The sequence below is a fragment of the Coenobita brevimanus genome, chromosome 47 (assembly GCF_032717465.1).
Source record: "Coenobita brevimanus isolate Jiangsu-jjx chromosome 47, ASM3271746v2, whole genome shotgun sequence".
NCBI classification, from domain to species: Eukaryota; Metazoa; Arthropoda; class Malacostraca; order Decapoda; family Coenobitidae; genus Coenobita; species Coenobita brevimanus.
The window spans coordinates 26,101,041-26,120,939 of record NC_137000.1 but is presented as its reverse complement, the minus strand read 5'-3'; the positions used below and the strand labels follow the sequence as shown (position 1 = coordinate 26,120,939).

Below are 19,899 nucleotides of genomic sequence, written 5' to 3'. Positions count from 1 at the left end.
CACAATTCCTGAAATACAGTACAGCAGATATTTTCATCATCATCGCATCTTCCACTAGAAAATGGGATGGGTAATCTTAAATCAAGAAACTGAAGCGAAAAAGAAAAACTACATACAGAGGAAGCAAACCATGATTCAGAAACCTGGAAGGAGCAATACAAATGGGGGAGATCTATCAAAAGTATGCCCAAAGATATGGCTCAGACATTCAATCATGTATGGTACCACTCAAGCCCCTCGAATCCTGGCTCTAGCTCACAGGCCTAACCATTTGCACATTATGGGTATTTTCTTTATGGATGCACTTGACATACCTGCCAAAAAGCCAATCTACAGACTATTTTTTTTTTTTTAATAACTTTTCATGTGCTTCTCCATACATAATTCATCTAACCTATTAGTGGTTGACTGTTTCCTTGTGTACAGTACACAACATTACAGACATCATAGGGCATCTACCAGACCCTGAAAAAATGCCTTTTTCAGTTCTGTGTATTCAACCCAAAGTCTAGTACCAGCAGCATCCAAAGATCCCTGAGGATGATGACCACAGAAGTGGACCCCAAACATATCCAAAAGCATACCAAAGTGCATGCTGGGAAGACCTGTCTTGAGCTTTACTTCCCATAAGACCCTATATGCTCCTTTAAAACCTTCTGAAGCACCTCCAGGTCTGGGGAAGAGGTGAGATTACCCAAGCCGAGTACTGACTCTTCTGCCAAGTCAGCAATCTCGTTCTCCTTGATGCCATGATGGAAGGGTATCCACTTATGATGTAAGCGCCAGGAAGATGGAAAGGAACTGAGAAGAGACCGAAAGGCAAAGTCAAGGCCCCTGTGAGAAGAATGCAACCAGATGATGGTACACAGGACTGGGAAACTGCATATGATGATTTCTTGGAGGGTAGATACAAAAAGTTTTGAATTTATATGACTAACATCCACTGTACTTAATGATAATTTAGCTTATGGGTAAATTCCTAAACCTACATCCAACTCATTTGGAAATTAATATGTTTGCCACCTTAATGTTTATGATACAGTAGCCTAATGAACACTGCACTACTGTAGTGACATTTAGTAATTTGAGTGTTATCTACCGTACAGTAGAGTACCTATTCTCGTCCTTTAATCATAATTTGAGTGTTATCTACTGTATAGTACCTATTCTCGCCCTCTTTTGATCATCAGTGTAATTTGTTCCTATGTTGAGTTTCCGCACTGGGAATGTATATCAAGAGTACAGTATTTCGGAGCAGCTCAACATAGTGGACATTCCACAAGAATAAAGTTATGTGGTTTGAGATAAAATTCCACACTCCATTACCTAGTAGGACTCCTTTGAATGGAATGCAAATTATCCAAGGCTTTTCGGTAACGCAGTGCATTTGGCATTTTCAGAAATCCATAATTTGCATCCAGCCACATCCTCCTATATTTTGGCCAGAACTACATACAGAATTATTCTATTGCATACTGAATGGGCTTTAATATGAGTTATACTACCTACTCTCAAATGAAGATATTTTTCTAAGTTAATCGAACGCAAATGTGGACGAATAGGAGGGGAGTATTTTTCTTGCCACAGGTTATGCACCAATCACAGGGGCGGGTTGCCTTTCTGCACTCACGGGACGTCAACACCGCATTGGGACTGTCCATCTGTTCACTGTTACGTTGCGAGAAAGGCCTTTAGAAATGTATAACGAATTTGTAGATGAGGTTAGTACTAGGTTGATAAGCTTTGTTGCTTTTATTTTTGATAAGATTAATATATGATTTCACTATGATTAGCTGGTCATCCCGTAAAAGTCGTGGTAGGTGAAGACGGTGCTCTTTGATGTTAAATGGTCTTTTGAATATGATGTATGTTTTGTTATCTTGACTTGGTAGAGTGCTGGAAGATGTTCAGATACTGGAAGTATAATGTGAAAGGTACGCATATTTTAGCTCAGAAGCGGAGGTATCCAGGTGGTAGTGAATGGTTGGCTGAAGAGGAATATTTTACCGTAGGTTTTGTCAGGATTCTTTAGCAACCTTTTTTTTTTCTCATTAAGTTAGAGGGAATGTGAAAGTTGTACCATAATGAAAATGGTAATTATTTACCAAATGGGCATGCAAGTTCTGCCTTTATTATAACAAACTCATCTACCTCACCTGGTTTACTCACCTGGTTGGCTACCCCACTACAATTAACAGTATGGCTCGGTAGGAATCTGCATTACAAGAAGTAGGGCAGCCCATACCTGCTGGCACGCCAGCCTCGTTTCCTATATACATCATCATCAGAATAGACTAGTGATTAGAGGCTGAGTTTTGTGCCATATGCACGGTAGTTGCACTACTTGAAGGACTTCGAATTAAGAGTCGTAGTTATTCTATATAGTCGAACAGGATGTGACCTAGTTGTGAGTGGAGGGACTTTTTAAATGATGCAACTGAGTCAGCACTAACAGCATCATCTGAAAGAGAGTTCCAGAGGTCTATACATCTGATGCTGAAAAACCTGCGTCTACACTCAACTGAAGTGCGGGACTTGGCCACCTTGAATCTATGGCCCCTGGTGTGAGTTAATGAAGGAAGAGAAAAGAGCTCAGGCGGTGCAATTGGGGACTGGCGATGGAAGATTTTCCAGCATTTAATGAGGTCAGCTCTGATCAGTCTCCCTTTTACAGAATACAGGCCCAGGTTTTTCAGACGGTCAGCATAGCTGAGTTCAGACAGGCCATTGATTTGCTTAGTCCATCTGCGCTGTACAGACTCCAGGAGCCTCTGATCTCCGTGGTAGCCTGTGTTCCATACAGTGGAGCCAAACTCCATGATGGGTCTGATGTGGGATTTGTATAAAGTCAACATAAAATCTCGGTCTCGACAGAGGGTGGACCTAAGTAAATTATTTGACAGGCCTGCTGCCTTTTTTACCGTATTTCTTATGTGCGAATGAAATTTTAGTGAACTGTCAACCAAGATACCTAGGTCTTTGTGTGTAGTTTCTACGGAGAGCCTGGTGTTGTTCATGTGATAGTACTGAAGTGCGCCAATAGAATTCCAGTCTACTGGACCTCTCTGACATCGCAGAACAGTACACTTGTCAAGATTAAAACGTAAACCCCAGGACTCAGCGACATTGTAGACCATATCAATGTCCTTCTGGCATGTACTTATGTCTGCAGCTAATGTGGAACAGGTGTTTTGGCGCAACTTAAGGTAAATCTTCATGTCATCAGCAAAGAATTTACATTTGGAGCGTATGTATGCGGGTAGAAAGTTTATATATACCAGAAATAGCAAGGGGCCTAGAACCGATCCCTGGGGAACTCCACTGAGAACATTCCTTGAGGAACTGGCGCAGCCAGACACAGACACTTGCATGGTGCGGCCGGACAGGAAGTCAGAGATCCAAGTTAGCAAGGAACCACTGACCCCAAGTAGCCTCAGCTTGTCAGTGAGTATCGAATGGTTGACGATGTCAAAGGCTTTGCTAAAGTCAAACAAGACAACATTCACAACGTATCCAGTATCCATCCACGACGTAACATCATTATACACGAGTAACAGTTGGTCATCTACCGTTCTACCCTGTCTGAATCCATACTGCTCATTTGACAGCACTCCATTAGTGTCAAGGTAGTTGTATAATGCCTCTGTAATGAATCTTTCCAGGGTTTTGCAGCAGACAGAGGTTAGGCTAATAGGCCTATAGTTAAGAGGTTTGTGTCGAGAGCCTTTCTTGAATATAGGAATGATAATGGATTTTTTCCAATCATGTGGCAATTTACCAATGGTGACAGACTTTTGAAATATCAAAAACAAGGGTAATGCTAAGGCTTGGCAATATTTCAGAAGACTGGGGTGGAGGCCATCAGGTCCCATACTGGTGTTCGGGTCCAGTGCTGCGAGCTTATTTCTCACTTCTTGCAAGGATAGGGTCACTGTGTCGAGGATACCCTCAAAAGTTTGGTGAGGGAAGGGAGCGTGAGGAGCATGAGTTGAGTAAACTGTACAAAAATGTGTAGCAAAAGTTTCTGCCATCTGAGTACAGTCTGATGTTAACACACCATTGTCCAATCTTATGGGGCCTACTGAGGGTACACCTACTTTCTTATTTCTGATGTACTGGTGAAAAGGTTTTGAGGAGACCTGTAGTTTTCTAATCAGTGACATTTCGTGATTGATTTGCATGTGTGTAAAGTGGTTACGAAAGGTGTCGTTGAGAGAGTCGTAGTGTGACAGAGCTCGGGAAGCCTCAGGAGATAGTCTTCCATAAACATTCCTGGAGTGTTTGTATGTTTCCCAGGCTTTCCTGCGATGGTTTTTAAGGCCTTGGGTGGTGATCTGGGAGGTGAGGGAGGTGTGCTAGGCATATTTGGCACATACTGGTCAATTAGTGGGCTAAGGATGGACTGCAATCTGTCATACATGGCATCAATTGACAGGCTTTGGAATTCAAAATGCCAGTCTATTTCACGCAGATGATTATTTATTTTGTTGTATTTGGCTTTATGCCAGGAGCGCTTGGTGTGCAAATAGCTATCTGTCACCACAGCAGCCTGGAAATAATATTGTATTAGCACAGGGCAGTGTCCACAGCTGGGCAGGGGACTCGCTACCTCAATTTCTCCAACTCTATCATTCTCGGATGTGAAGACAAGATCTAGAGTGGTGCCTGAGCTTAGATATGTGGGCATAGTTACCCACTGGTGCAGACCCAGACATGCAAAACAGTCCAGGAATGACTGATGGAGAGGAGGATATTTCATAGCCAGTGCTGTGCTTGATTTCCAGTTGATAAGGGGTAAGTTAAAGTCCCCAACAATTAGAACCTCTTTGGATGGACAGAAGTCTAGTAAGAAATTTAGTAGTGCTTGGTTATCAGCATCACTGTTAGAAGGAGGGCGATATATTACTATTACTATTACATCTATCATTTATGGGCATCACACAAACCAAGCCTGATGGGACCTGACCTTTTCAAGGGAACTGCTTCAGTTATTCATAACCTGGGCTTTCTTCAGACTTAGCCTTGACATTACATGAAGGTTCATGAGGATTTATTATACAGTACATGGTATCTTTTGCCTAAAACATTTTTTGGCAGTTATTTAGAATTCCCTAAGGGCAGTTCACATGAGCAAAATCGTGGCCGTTTTTCCGGAATTTGCTCCCCAGTAGAAATTCCGGCCGCTTTCTTTGCCGGCATAGAAAGACTGACATGTCAATTTTTTTTTTCCCGGAATCGGTAGAATGAGGCCGGGCCAATTTAAATGGAAGCAGCGAACAACACAAAGCTCTGGGAAAGAAGATGAATACGACATCTTGTGTGTTTACATTACTGCTGCTACTACTACTACTATTATCTTACTTTGATGTTCATTCCAGTTTGGGTGTACTGTATCTGGTATGAGGATGAGTGTAAAAGTATGATTATTTAAGTATGAGTTAAAGGTATACACAAGGAATCTTATACATGATTTTATGCTTAAGAAAATCTGTGCATACAGCCCTTGAAGCCACCGGAAAGCTGAGTGACAGTAAAGGTCTGTTCACACGAGCTAAACTGCGGCTGTGAGGGCTTTTCTTGAAGTAGGCAAAGTGCAAAAGCAAGAGCTGCACACCTAGTACGGGTACGTGGTCCATCTTTGTTTGTAAACACCGTTACCGCGTTCCTGTCTCTGCAGTCCCTGTACGTGTGAACACCTTTCCAGGAGAAATTCTGAAATTGGCATTTTTTTCCCACAAATCGATGAAAAAATCAGCCGTGATGTAGCTTATGTGAACCGGCCTTTACACCAAAGGATTACCTCATACTAAATAAAATAATGTAGCATTAACTAGAATTTAAAAAAAAAAATCTCAGGATGAAGAGGTTAAAGCAATGATTTTATGATTCCAGTATGACAGCTACCCCCTTGAGGATGCTGAGAATTACCATTACACAGTGAGAGAAGGGGGTGAGTTTGGCGACCGTGGTCATTACCCAACCTACTCCATCCCGGAGGAAGTGAAGAAGTACATCACCTACTTCAGAGATGCTATTAGGGATGGTAATGTTTACGATATTCCATCCCTCTATGTGGAGTAAGTTTTAAAATTTTGCAGTGTATTGATAATAGCTCATGGTCCTTTATTTATTTATTTATTTATTTATAAACAGTATTTTTGTTGGTAGGTGGGGGCACTTACCATCCATTCACTTGATGCTGTGCTGCTCTCGGGTGTCTGCCCTTTCCTCTCCTCCATCCTTCTTCTTCTTCCATCCTCTTCTGCCTTTCCTTCATTCTTTCCTTGTCCTTCTGCCTACAGGTGACTTTACACTTCCTTTTCTGTCTTTCTCTCCTTCATTCTTTCCTCTTCCTTCCGCCTGTGGGTGACTGCATCGAGTGACAAGCCAGTGATTTATTGTGCCGGGTGGTAACCATATAACCAGATTTTGGCACCTGGTGGTTTAGTGGGTAATTATTGTGCTCCAGTTGGATTGAGCCAGTGAAGGTTTATATCCAAGGGATGGTTGGGGTTGATTGCTCTTGTAATGCCACTCAAGGATGAGTGAGGCTGGTCACTCTCATCTCAAATGTCGAGACCAACTGCCTAGCCCCGGGCTCCTACGCTCCTCATGGGGCAATGTAGGATTGGATGATGGATGGATGGATATATATATATATATATATATATATATATATATATATACCGGTATATACAGTAATCCCTCCAATATCCGACGTAATAGAGCCTTAGCCAGGTCCGGATAGTGGTCCTGTCTGGATATTGGGCCCCAGCTTCTGGACTTGTACTTATGGACCCTAACTCAGAAAAACACCTATACAACTCCCTCTGGACATGCATAGCACCTATTTAAGACCCAAATCACACCAAAAAGGCACATAAAAGACTGAAATAAATATAAAAGAAGCATAAAATGAGGTTTTTGAGGTAGGTTCATACAATATTCAACATTTTGGGTACTTACAGGTCCCTGGCTCCTGGTCTGGTAGTTATGGACCCTAACCTAGCCTAACTCAGAAAAACACCTCCCTACTGCACATGCATAGCACTTAAGACACACCATATTCACACCAATAAAGGACATAAAAGAGTTAAATGAGGTGTTTGAGGTAAGTATAGTATGGAAAATACAGTAGAGAACAGTATGAAACATTCTGCCTACTTACAGCAAGTCCATGGCCATCTCGATGAATAACCGCCTCCTCTCAGACTCTGACAGTAAGAAGGATTTCTTGAAGCACTTGCAGTACATTGTTCATGAAGTCTTGCACTGAACTTAGTCATTCGCACTCAGAAGTCCATTCTCTTCACAGTGCGCAATCTTGTCTAGCTTATGCTCCATTGTAACTTAATAAGTGTTGCACTCTGAACTTTAAGTCTTTCCACTCTTATAACCATTTTCTAAAGCAAAAACACACAAGCCTATTTACGTTAAATTTAGTCGAATAATTGTTTGTCTTTTCACTCACAACTGTAAATCCTTAACTCAATGCACTGTTTTTTTTCACTGCACAATACTGTAAATTCCCGTGTGGTCTAGTGGAGAAGTTCTTTACGTCTATTCACTGTCAGAGTCCGAGAGTATCGCTGGCAGGTGACCAAGGGGTGCGTTGCTGGGTCGTGGTGATGGCGTACCCACTGCAGACGACTCTGAAGACAGACACAAACTCATGTCGAGCGGTGACTCCACCGTGGCTGATGTGCTGTGCTGTGGCTCGGAGCATGAGGGCCTGTCTTGGGGAGGCAACGGAGTGGAGCCAGGGCTGGGCACAGCAGGGGTCATGGGCCTGAAAAAACTGTCAATCGTTGATTGACGCAAGGAATGACAATTCTGACGATTAATGATGCGCTACCTGAAAGCACGCACTTCCTCTGCAAGTCCCAAGGGCCCCATCTCCCTGTCGCAGTCCGGGTGTTCCATGTAGTCCAGAACAAACTCTAGGTGTTCCCGGAGTGCGCTCAGCTTGGGGATGGCTGGAGTTGTGTCATGCCGAGAGGAGTCCGCATCATCGTCGCCGTCCTCGTCAGAATCTTCAAGCTGGGTACTGACACCTGCAACTGAAGATGCGATCTCGATATCAGACAGGGTCTGATACCCAGGATCGCCCTCATCGTCATCCAACCATTCACGCACATCGTCCACATCATCATCATCGCCATGCGTATGTACATGTGCATGGAAGTCATCCACGTCAAAACACATCCGTTCCGAGAAGCAGACGAGACCAACCATTTTCTAGAGTCTTGACAGGGATTTCCTTCCATGCACTGGCCCAGTTGTAGATTGCAGACTTGATGTTGTAGCGGCGAAGGTTTTCCAAAGTCCGCTGGCCCCGCATGTCCCGTCCCTCCCTGTGCTCGTCCTTGTCCTCGAGAACAACCATCACCTCGTCCAGGAACTTCCTTTGGTACAGCCTCTTCGTTGCCACGATCACTCCTTGGTCCATTGGTTGGATGAGAGCAGTCGTATTAGGTGGCAGAAACACGCACCTAATGCGGCCATTCTCAGCCACCAAGTCCTTGTCGCACGGGTGGGCAGGTGCATTGTCGAGGAGAAGGAGGGCCTTTACCTGGTCGCGTGGGATTCCCAGTTTCTCCATCTGGTAATGTATTACCTCCTTGACGAAATGGCGGTGGATCCAGTCTTTGAAGATCTGGGCTGTAAACCATGCCTTCAAAGAATGGTACCAGACGACAGGAAGGACTGGTATTGTATTACCTCCTTGACGAAATGGCGGTGGATCCAGTCTTTGAAGATCTGGGCTGTAAACCATGCCTTCAAAGAATGGTACCAGACGACAGGAAGGACTGGTATTGTATTACCTCCTTGACGAAATGGCGGTGGATCCAGTCTTTGAAGATCTGGGCTGTAAACCATGCCTTCAAAGAATGGTACCAGACGACAGGAAGGACATCTATCACTCCATGAAGACACTGAGGCTGCTTTTGCGCGGCCAACAATAACTGGCTTAAGCCTGTGCATGCCGTTAGCATTGGCACAACACAAAGCAGATATCCATTCCTTGGAGAGCTTGCGGCCAGGTACACGCTTCTTCGTCTCCTCGGCTAAAGTGTTTGTTGGCAAAGAGCGATAGAATAAACCAGTTTCATCAGCGTTGTAGACTTGACCAAGAGTGAGGCCCTCCCTGTTGATCAAGCCCTTCACCTTGTGCCGAAACTCGTCAACTCCATCCTCGTTAGCGTCCAAAGCTTCGCCATGAGCCTTACAGTTGGTAAGGCTATGCCGTAACTTAAACGCGAAGAGCCAACCCTCAGATGCCTTGAAGTTAGGGCGTTGTGAAGTCTGGTGAACTTCTCAGCAGTAGCCTTCAGCTCCGTATCACTTACCATCACACCAGCAGCACGTTGCTGTCAATACCAAATCAACATGGAGCGGTCGACTTCAGCAAACTTGGGAGTAAACATCACCTTCCTCTCTACATTGCGTTTGCTTCTCGACGAGAAGTCAGCTGTGTACTGCATGAGTTTGTCTCGGGATCTCTTAATATCAAACAAAGTAGATCGGGCCAGGTTGAACTCGCGGAGGATGCGGGAAGAAAACCACTCCGCATCTACTTTCTCCAATATCTCCCATTTCTTCTCCAGAATCAACACCACTCTCTTCCTCTTCTCAGGTGGCGGGGCCATCATCAAACACACGAAGGAGAGGCACGAGAGCAGCAGGAGTGCCTGCAGCAGGTAAGGCACCACCACAAAAGCGGGCACGTGGGCAGCCATGACGACGATCGTTCACTTGTGACGAGAGACAGGCGGAAAGTGGGGAGGATGCAGGGGCGCTCTAGTGGACGTCGGAGGAATGACGCGCCACAACAAAGCTGTCCCGCGCCCCGTGCGCCAAGTTCAAATTACAGGCGGGATCCCCCCCCGGACCATTTTGGGAATAATGGATCCGGGACAATTATGTCCGGTTAGTGAGGATGTTTGGATATTAGAGGGATTACTGTATTCTGGACTAGTATGTTTTTCTTCATGTTTTTCATTTCATACACTCAATCCTCGTAAATCGCGGCAATTTGGGTCTGGACCACTGCCGTGATTTACGAATTCCGTGATTTATGAATAATAACTCTTATGTGAAAAATTAATTTGGGTCTGGACTTTGGCCAACCCGCCCCCACAGCACCCTACCTACACCCATCTAGGCACCATCAAACACAAAAATACAAATATGGGAATATTCAGTGCATGTATTAAATAGAAATAAGCCACGTTAAGGGATCTCACCTTAATCCTATGATGAAATTGCTTAAGTGAATGGAGTGGGGTGGTGTTGGGAAGAACTTAAAACCTCTCAGCACTTGTTCTTCCCAAACTCTTTCACCAGCTTTGAAAACTTCTCACCCCTCTCAACACGACAAATGAGCTCCAAATGTTTACTGTACAACAACTGCGGCAGCTTCTTGATGCCATACTGCTTAGAGCACTTCATCGTGAGGTCGGGAGGGGTCATGGCAGGTAGGAGGTGGGGGGAAGTTGTACAAAAAAGGCAGGTAACTCTCATACTCCACGGCGACGGTCTGTAGTGTGCGGACTGACGGGACAAGAACAACAACAACAACATGGTGGCATTAGTATGCACATATGCCACCAGGGATGCGCGGTTATTGGTTATCTATCTATCTATCTATCTATTGCCAGACGCCTCAATCCCGTTTGGGATGGCCACAAACAAATCGCCTCCAAGTCGCCCTGTCCCCCGCCATTTCACTGCCCTGCTCCCAACTCACACCCCTCTCTCTCATATACCTCTCCACCCCATCCCTTCATCTCATCCTCGGCCTCCCCCTCCCTCTTCCCCCTCCACCTCACTCACATACACTCTCTTCGTCAGTCTTTCACCCTCCATCCTCTCCACATGGCCAAACCACCTCAGTGTGTTCCTCATAACGCTTCCTATCACATCCACATCCACACCACAACGCTCCTTTATATCCTCATTCGTCAGCCTGTCTCTCCACGTGACTCCACAGGCAATTTTCAGTTTGCATGCCGCAGTTTACGGTTCTCTTCGGAAAAGGCCCACTTGGGTACCTAGGTCCACGATTCTCGTGATACAACAGTGATTTTAGGTTGCCGGCAGTCTGATGGCCACCTAGCCGTGATTTACGAATCCATGATTTATGAACATGCAATTTACGAGGATTGAGTGTGTGTATATATATATACAGTAATCCCTCTAATATCCGAACGCCCAATATCCGAACATCCCCACTAACCGGACATAATCCTCCTGGGATCCAATATTCCCAAAATGGGCCAAAAACTGCAAAAAATTCGAAAAAAATCTGACTTTTTTCCTTCCCATAATTTGAAATTCCCGCCTGGCGCCAAACAGCTGTTACATCATGGTCCCTTCACCCCTTCCTCTCTTCCCACTCCCCCCTCCCCTGTCAGGTTGCCATTTGGTATTTTTCATTACCAAGTGTGGGCCAATTTGGTAATGAAAAATTCGTTTGGTAATGCATTAGAATAATGCATTACCAAATGGATTTTTCACATGTATGAGGATACACAGGATGGAGATGGTGGATTGTTTGCTCTCTCTGATTAATCTGCTACCCTACATAGTGTGAAAATAATCAACATGGTGTTAGTTATAAGGAGAGTGATTACATGTATTTCCACTTGTATATATAATTAGTGAAGAATATATGCTAGCTTTACGAATTTGGTAATGAAAAGTTATATTTGACAATGAAAGTTGAGGAGATTGGTAATGTGGCTGTTGCGATCTGGCAACTCTGTTACCCCACCAACATCAACAGTCACAGCTTAACTCCGATGGAGAGCAGATACTCATAACAGTGCAAGCCACAGGTGCTTGTTTTTTGTGAATAAACAGTGAATAAACTGCAATACCTTGCCACTAGAACACACAGGAATTTACAGTGTTGTGCAGTGTTAAGAAATTAGAATTTAGAGTGCAGAGGATTAACTGTGGACTGCAAACTGGCGGTTCAAACCAGTCCAAGACCAAGGGACTTGTAAGTACCCAGAATGTTTAATATTGTATAAACTCACCTCTAAAACCTCATTTTATGGTTCTTTTGCATTTATTTCAGTCTTTTATGTCCCTTATTGGTGTGATTTGGGTCTTAAATAGGTGCTATGCATGTCCAGAGGGAGTTGTGTAGGTGTTTTTCAGAGTTAGGGTCCGTAAGTACTAGTCCATAAGCTGGGGCCCAATATCCGGACAGGACCACTATCCGGACCTGCCTATGGCTCTATTGATCCGGATATTGGAGGGGTTACTGTATATATATATATATATATATATATGTATACTGTAGCCTATATATATACAGTACTGTTTATTTGGTGAACTAGTATGTTTTTCTTTTCTACCTATCTCCACATCCTGGCCTAGGGTGGGTAAGGAGGTCTGGATGATGATGATGACTATCTGTCTATAGCCACATGCCTTAATCCCGTAGGGGGTGACCACAAACACATCGCCACTCTTTTAACTGTCTGTATTTCCAATCATTTATTGCCCTGTCCTTAGCATAGGGGTCGAAGGACCATTTTTGCAGTCGTCCCCAATGCAGTCCCCAACAGCCTGCTCACCTTCGAACACATGTTTTCTTTTTCACAGTCACCCCCAACCAGCCGTCCAAGGCCTCAAATGGGGACAGCATTCGGGACGTCTCGAACAAATTACTGGAACATTCTTGGGGAGCCTGGAGCCTCCCCAACAGACAGTCCCAAAAGTAATAAAAGAATAATTATATGTTGCGTATTTTCATTAATGTTTCAGTATTAGATACCCAGTGTAATATTGCTGAGATAAATAACACACCCTTTATTAAAAAAATATGTATATGTTTGTGTACTTTTATGAGACTTTCTGCTGCGTATCCGAATACTAGCCTTTTGCAGACTGATGGAGGCTCCACAACAAACGGAACCAAAAGAAATACAAGAATCGTTGTCTAATACATATTTTCATAAAAATTCTAATATCTGATGCCCGATGTAAAGGTTGATATAGCTAACATCCCGTTTAGAAAAAACCATGTTTATGTACTATACTATACCCGTTAATAAACCACACCATCACTCATTTGATGTTAATATATGTTAGTTGCTTCTCCATAGTTATTTTTATTTAAGCCCATTTTACAGTACTTTGCATTCATCGCGAACATCAGCTTACTTTCGATTTCAAGCATACGCACGTGGTGAGGCTGTTAGTTAGCACGGCATTCTGTTGATGTGTCCTATTTGTTATTTTTGCTGCCGTCTTACAAATTTCTTCACTCTTGAATATATTAGTAAGAACTGTTTGAAGTTGATTTTCCAGCAATACCTTTCACCACATTCATTACAGTCCAATTTCTAAATATTCTCAACATATGGAAAGTGCCGGGTTAGGTGTCTTGTTCTTCTGTCAGTTTACTTCATTCTTGCTTTTACCACCCAGAACTGCCAACGCTATCGCATCAACACAGGCAGAAGTCCCTATGTTATTAAGCTCCTGAAAGCCATCCGGAGCAACTGTGAAATCCAAAGGTGCTTTTGGTTCAGGCCCAACCCATGTTTGGGCCTGAAAGTTTAGGGATAACTGTGAAAACGGCTTTACAACAAGGCTATCTGTTTCAGACATTTATGGTGAGACTGGCCAGTCATCCACTGAAGTGGCAGTATGTGAGCAAAAAACCCCACCCACTCCTTGAATGGAAACCCTTATGGGCCATATTAGGTTGGAGCACCATAACGCACTAGACCACCAGATATTTACTGGGCTTTACAGTTACCACCCAGTAGAATGAATGGTTTCCAGGTTTAGGGGGAAAAAAAAATTAGGCTCGTCTCTCATTGCCAAATCATTTCATAAAGTGAGCAGATAATAGATGCCCACACATACCACATGTGTTTCTTTTAAGTGCAAATGCACCTTCAGAATTATGAATATGATTTTCCATTGCCAGGGATTTTTATGTTTTGTGTTTCTGGTCCTTCTAGCTTCAACCGGCTGACAGAAGAGTACTACAAGACACAATCATGGCCTGATGTGGAGGACCTGTATGGAAATAAGCTGGTGGAGCAGGATGACCGTGATGACATATTCCTCATATTGTATCGTGAGCTCTATTATCGGCACATTTATGCTCGAGTCCAAGGAGGCCCTACTATACCTCAGCGATTTGAGTCCTACTACAATTACTGCAACCTCTTCAACTATATACTGAGTAAGTAAGGGAGGAAATTTTTTTCTCTATTTCTGCTTTTATATAAATGTAGAAGGAGTGAACAGTGGTATGATAGTGTATCATATATGAAAGCTTTGTTGTGGAAGAAAACGATGAAGCCGTGTTGTGGGATGGGAAAAAAAAAAAAAAAAAAAAAAGACTGGTATAAACAATTGGACAGAATGCAAAAAAAATGATTAGGTAAGAATTTTTTATAATATGGCTGAGTCAGAGGCAAAAGTTTAGCAGAATGACTATGTTATTGGTGCAAGAGTAAGTTTTAAAATGCAGAATACCAGTGAATAGTATGGCCTTAAGACTGTACTGTATAAGGCCTCAGAGTTGAGTGAATAGACAGTTCATTTCACTGGGCACTTTAGTGATATCTTCCCTTCCACTTCAGAGTTTTGTATACAGACTTTTTCACTTTACTTAACCTATAGAAGTATTGGAAAATCAGTTGATGATGAATTTGAGATACTGTAGCTACTAATATGTAGACTCCAGCTTTTATTTGTATTGCTTGACATGGAATGAAGTAATGTACATGTATTATTGTATTGTATCTACCGGTATGTGACCAGTTTAATATTTTTCACTATGACTAATGTTCGAGTACATGCAGTGAGATACCATGTATTTATTATTGCAGGTGCAGAGACCCCAGTGCCAATGGAGCTGCCTAACCAGTGGCTGTGGGAAATCATTGATGAGTTCATTTACCAGTTTCAGTCCTTCTCCCAGTTCAGATCTAAGCTGGGGAAAAAAAGTGAACCTGAGATAGAGATGCTGAAGGAATCACCCAAAATCTGGAATGTCCACTCTGTCCTCAATGTCCTCCACTGTTTGGTTGACAAGTCTAACATCAACCGTCAGCTTGAGGTGAGTCTGCTGGCTTTATACTGTATGTAGGACGTGCCCAAGATTGATATACAGCTGCCCACAATGTGATTATAGCCAAAATAAAGATGTTTAATGATACTGATGTGATTTCAGTATGCGTCCCCTCTGTAAGCAAATGGAAGATGGAAATACTGTACCTGAAAGTGAGCAGATTTTGCCAGCTGTGTAAACATTGTACAGCATGCCTATTTGCACAAATGCATTTTTGTAACAAAAATCTTACAAATAGCAGTACCAAATTATGAAAGTTGGTTACTCAGAGAGATAGAGTGGGAGATGTGAAATTTAAATTCCTGTGCGAATAAGTTTAATGAGTTGTGTTAGAGAATATTGACTGTCTGAACCTGCCAATGTTGGTTGTGTGTGAAGCAAGTCTGACAGCTATAATATTTTATCATCTACATGTGAGAAGTATGTTTCTGCCCAGAGACTCCTAAATTTTCCACACTGAAAAATCCTAATCATTCATATAGCTGCTGACACCACACTAAGACTTGTGGACCTTTCTGTTACATGTTATACATGGATTGAAATTCCTCCCAGCTCAATTTTTACTCAATACAAGGCCATACTCCTTGTTCCACAACATTGGCATGTTCACACCAACTGACCATAGCCTTTATTTTACCATTCTCTTAACCTCCATCCCATCCCTCCAGATCTCAAATTTCTCTTTGAACTCTTGCACATTTTCACCAATCAAAAGTAAACCATTAGTATATAAAGCCAGCAGGTAGCCCACTTCAAAACTCTCATGATAGTGCCTTAAATAGCAGGATAGAAAGCAACGACCTTAACACCAACTGTGATGCCTCCTTGCATTGGCTGAGAATTCCTTGCATAACTCATCACTTCCTATGTACAGTTTCATCACCAGCCAGACAACCCATTACTTCAACACTGTGGTTTCTCATAACTTATTTTCCCGTCACCCATTGGACCCTCTCAGACATTTTATCAGATCCGCAAAAATGTCAGTATTACAAAATATATAAATTACATGAACACAGCAGCCCTCCAAGAGCTTCAGCATGGTAAACCTGCATACCAACATATTCTGTTGGTCCTTTAGGCTGTGCACCCCTGAGTCCCTCATGGATGCCCACACTCGAGTTATTAAGCCACTGAATATTTAGTTCCAGTAACTGGGGCTGCTCACCATCCACTCACTCAATGTAGTGCTGCTCTCGGGTGACTGCCCTTTTCCTCTCTTCTTTCCTCTTCTGTCTTTCTTTCCTTCATTTTTTCCTTTTCCTTCTGTCTATGGGTGACTGTACACTGAGTGACTAGCCAAACGGTTTCCTGTACATCAGGAAACCATTTACTCTGCTGGGTGGTAGCCATATAGCCAGAATATGGCGCCTGGTGGTTTATTGGGTGATTAAGGTGATCCAGTCAGATTGGGCCTGTGCAGGCTTATATCCAAGGGGTGGTTGGGGTTTAATGCTCACGTAATTCCTCTCAAGGGATGAGAGAGGCTGGTCACTCTTATCTTAAATGTTAGGACCAACTTGCCTAGCCTCAGGCTTCTCCACTGCTCTTGGAACAACACAGGATTAGATGATGATGATGAACTGATAACTCCTAATTAATTTACATGTAGTCTCTCACCTCTTCTTAGTCTTCAGTTCTCATTGTGCCAAAGTGAATGGTTCATCCCCATAGGTTTACACTAGTGGTGGAGACCCTGATAGTGTAGCTGGAGAGTTTGGCCGCCATCCGCTGTATAAGATGCTGGGGTACTTCTCCCTCATCGGCCTCCTGCGACTTCACTCACTCCTTGGTGATTATTATCAGGCCATTAAGGTCAGTGAGTGTTCTTGAAATAAAGTAGTAACCTTCTGCTTACATACCATTTAGTTATTAGCAGCTATTTATTGCATTTTTTTTTTCCCGCACTGTTTAGTGTAAAGTGTGTAAAGCCGGGCATGACTGGGCGAGGAAGATGCAAGGAAGGAGTTGCTTGGTTGATGCATGAAGTGTGGCAGAGTGGAATGAGAGATTACAAATGTGTCAGCTCTAGATTTATGCATGTGAAGTTAAAGTTTGAGAAGGTTAAAGTATCAGTGATTGTAGTGTATGCACTGTGTGATATCAGGAGTGAGACAGAGAAAGGCAGGGTTGGGGATGAGCTGGATGAAGTAGTAGAAGAAATGCCCAGGAGTTATAAAGTGATTGTAATGGGCGATATGAATTGTAGAGTAGGCACTGGTCCTGTGAGTGATATAATGGGTAATAATAATGGAGTACCAGGAGAGAATGATAATGGGAAACCACTGATGGACATGTGTCAGAAAAGGAGGTTATGTTTCTGTAATTCTTATTTTAAACAAAAAGATGCACATTAATATACCTGGTATAGAGGCTTGGATAATGTAAATTAAGGACCTACTACCCCCCCAACTCATTGCATTGTACAAATGATATGTGAATTAATATTTTTATTTTTATTTATTTTATTTGTTAGATGATGTATGTATATGTAATACAGGCAACCCTTGACTTACAGTTGGATTACATTAATGAAAAACTGTCACTGTTCAAAATGTTGTAAATTGGAAATAGCAGCACATGGAATCAGAGGAGAGATGGTAGGTGGCCAGCCAGGGTTACTCATTTGTAACTACTCAACCCTACCAGAGTCCAAACACTACCTGCCAGAAGTTCTTAACTCCCCAAAACACCGCGGTGTACATATACTGCTGCATTAAAATTTTGCAGATAGGAAGCTTAAAACTTATTGAAATCTTATTGTCACAGCACACAAACTCCAACTCCCACCAAGCATTCCGCTGTTGGAGTACTTGGTACATTTATATTACTGTTCATATATATTTAATTTTTTGCCACTTTAGAGCTCAGAAAATGTTGACATTAAGAATTGTTGGTGGTAGGTGATGGCAATCATCATCCACTCACTGGATGTAGTGCTGCTTACTCCTTCCTTCATCTTTATCATTCTTTTGCTATGTCTGCCCACCTTTCTTCCTGTTTCTCTTATTTTTCTTGTCACTTTTTATTACTCTTCTCTCCTTTTCAGGTGGCTTTACATTGAGTGACAAGCCTAATGGTTTCCTGTAAACCAGGAAACCATTTACAATGCTGGGTGGTAACCATATAGCCAACCCATACATGTTCTGTACATGTCACCAGGTTGGTTGGGGTGGGGCGGTTATTGCCCCTCCCTGTAAAACAGCTAACTCAAAGACAAATGGCCACCGTTATGGGATTATGGCATCTGGCTACAGACAGATAAAAGAATTGTAATGTGCAAATCATACTGAGAAGTGTTGACTTTAGGGGTAGGGTTGCGAGAGGTAGACCAAAAAAAAAGACATGGGACGAGGTCATTGAGTGCAACCTCAGGGATAATGAACTAAGTAGGGAGGCCGCCAGAGATTGAGCAGCATGGAGAGCCGCCGTCATGTGACCAAGGCTGACGCTTGCAAGCATATTGGAGCCTTTATAAACAACACAAAACGTACTGAGGATAACAGTCACTAATAGTAAGCTAAATTTTGAAATGGGGTGATGTAATCGATTTGTTTACAGGTTGGGCTTTATATGCAGGCAATTTGCCTGCCCAGTGATCAGCTGGTAGGTGCTGTTATACAGTATTACTGGTCACACATATCACTCAATTTTTGTCACTTTTAAAGATTAAAAAAAATGCAGACCATGTTGATCATTATGGAAAAACTTTGAATAGAAGTGATGCATTCATTGTTTATTTTGGACAATATCCCACCCAGTGATTAGCTGATTAGTTGTTACTGTTCACTCAGTGTGTCACTTTAAAGCTAAAAGAATATGAATTATTATTCACAATTGTACCCCCTGGGGATAGGGGGGTTTCAAGAGTACTCCTTCAGTATCCCTGCTTGTCGTACGAGTCGACTAAAAGGGTTGGTGGTGGGTTAGTGCCCCACCCCGTAAAATGAACTAACTAAACACGCAGATAAAGCACCTCGGACCAGGACGGACCATACGTTGACGACTAAGGAATGGACAAAGGACATTCTGAGGGTGGGAACTTGGAATGTGAGAGGAGTGAATGATGAAGTGAAAGAGAGAGAGATCGTTCGGGTGCTTGAGGATGCAAAAGTGGATATATGTGGATTGACTGAAACTAAATGGAAAAGGTGAAAAGGGGAGAGAATGGGAATATGGTTTAGGTATATGTGCGGGAGTCAATGAGAATGAGAGGGCAAGAGAGGGAGTATGTCTGATGATAAGCAAGAAGTGGAAGGAGAATATAAGAGGGTATGGAACAATGGGTGCATGAGTTGTATGGGTGAGGATGAAAGTAGGTATACAAGCGTGGACGATTGTATGTGTGCATGCTCCGACAGAGGACCGTGTGGCAAGAGTGAAAGATGAGTTTTGGGTGAGAGTAGAAGCATGTATGGACAAATTTGAGAGGAGCGAGAGAGTGTTTATGATTGGAGACATGAATGGCATAGTTGGGAATGTACGAGTGGATGGAGTGGTTGGTCAGTGGGGTGTGCCAGCTGAAGTAGATGGGAATGGTAGTGCTTTGGTGGACATCTGTGCTGGTAAGGGGTTGGCAATAGCCAACACCTACTTTCGGCATAAGATGATCCACCTGTACACATGGAGACTAATGAGAAGGACGGATGGTGAACTTGTTGAACGAAAGGAAGTGATAGACTGTGTGTGTGGATGAGCAAATGAGAAGACAAGTGTTGGATGCAAGAGTTTGGAGAGGGTGGGGGAATGGAGTCTCGGACCATCACTTAGTGACGGCCAAGGTAAAGCTG

At 43.0% G+C, this 19,899-nt stretch overlaps 1 protein-coding gene across 1 annotated transcript in view; it reads left to right on the top strand.

The window, feature by feature from the left end:
* Positions 1–1,612: 1,612 nt before the first annotated feature.
* eIF3l (eukaryotic translation initiation factor 3 subunit l) overlaps positions 1,613–19,899 on the top strand; it is a 31,764-nt gene continuing 13,477 nt past the window's right edge. Inside the window, exons 1-5 of the mRNA XM_080271817.1 lie at positions 1,613–1,721; positions 5,893–6,077; positions 13,989–14,215; positions 14,868–15,097; positions 16,784–16,924. Coding sequence (XP_080127943.1) covers positions 1,698–1,721; positions 5,893–6,077; positions 13,989–14,215; positions 14,868–15,097; positions 16,784–16,924 — 807 coding nt within the window. The 5' untranslated portion in view covers positions 1,613–1,697. The remainder of the gene's footprint in view (positions 1,722–5,892; positions 6,078–13,988; positions 14,216–14,867; positions 15,098–16,783; positions 16,925–19,899) is intronic.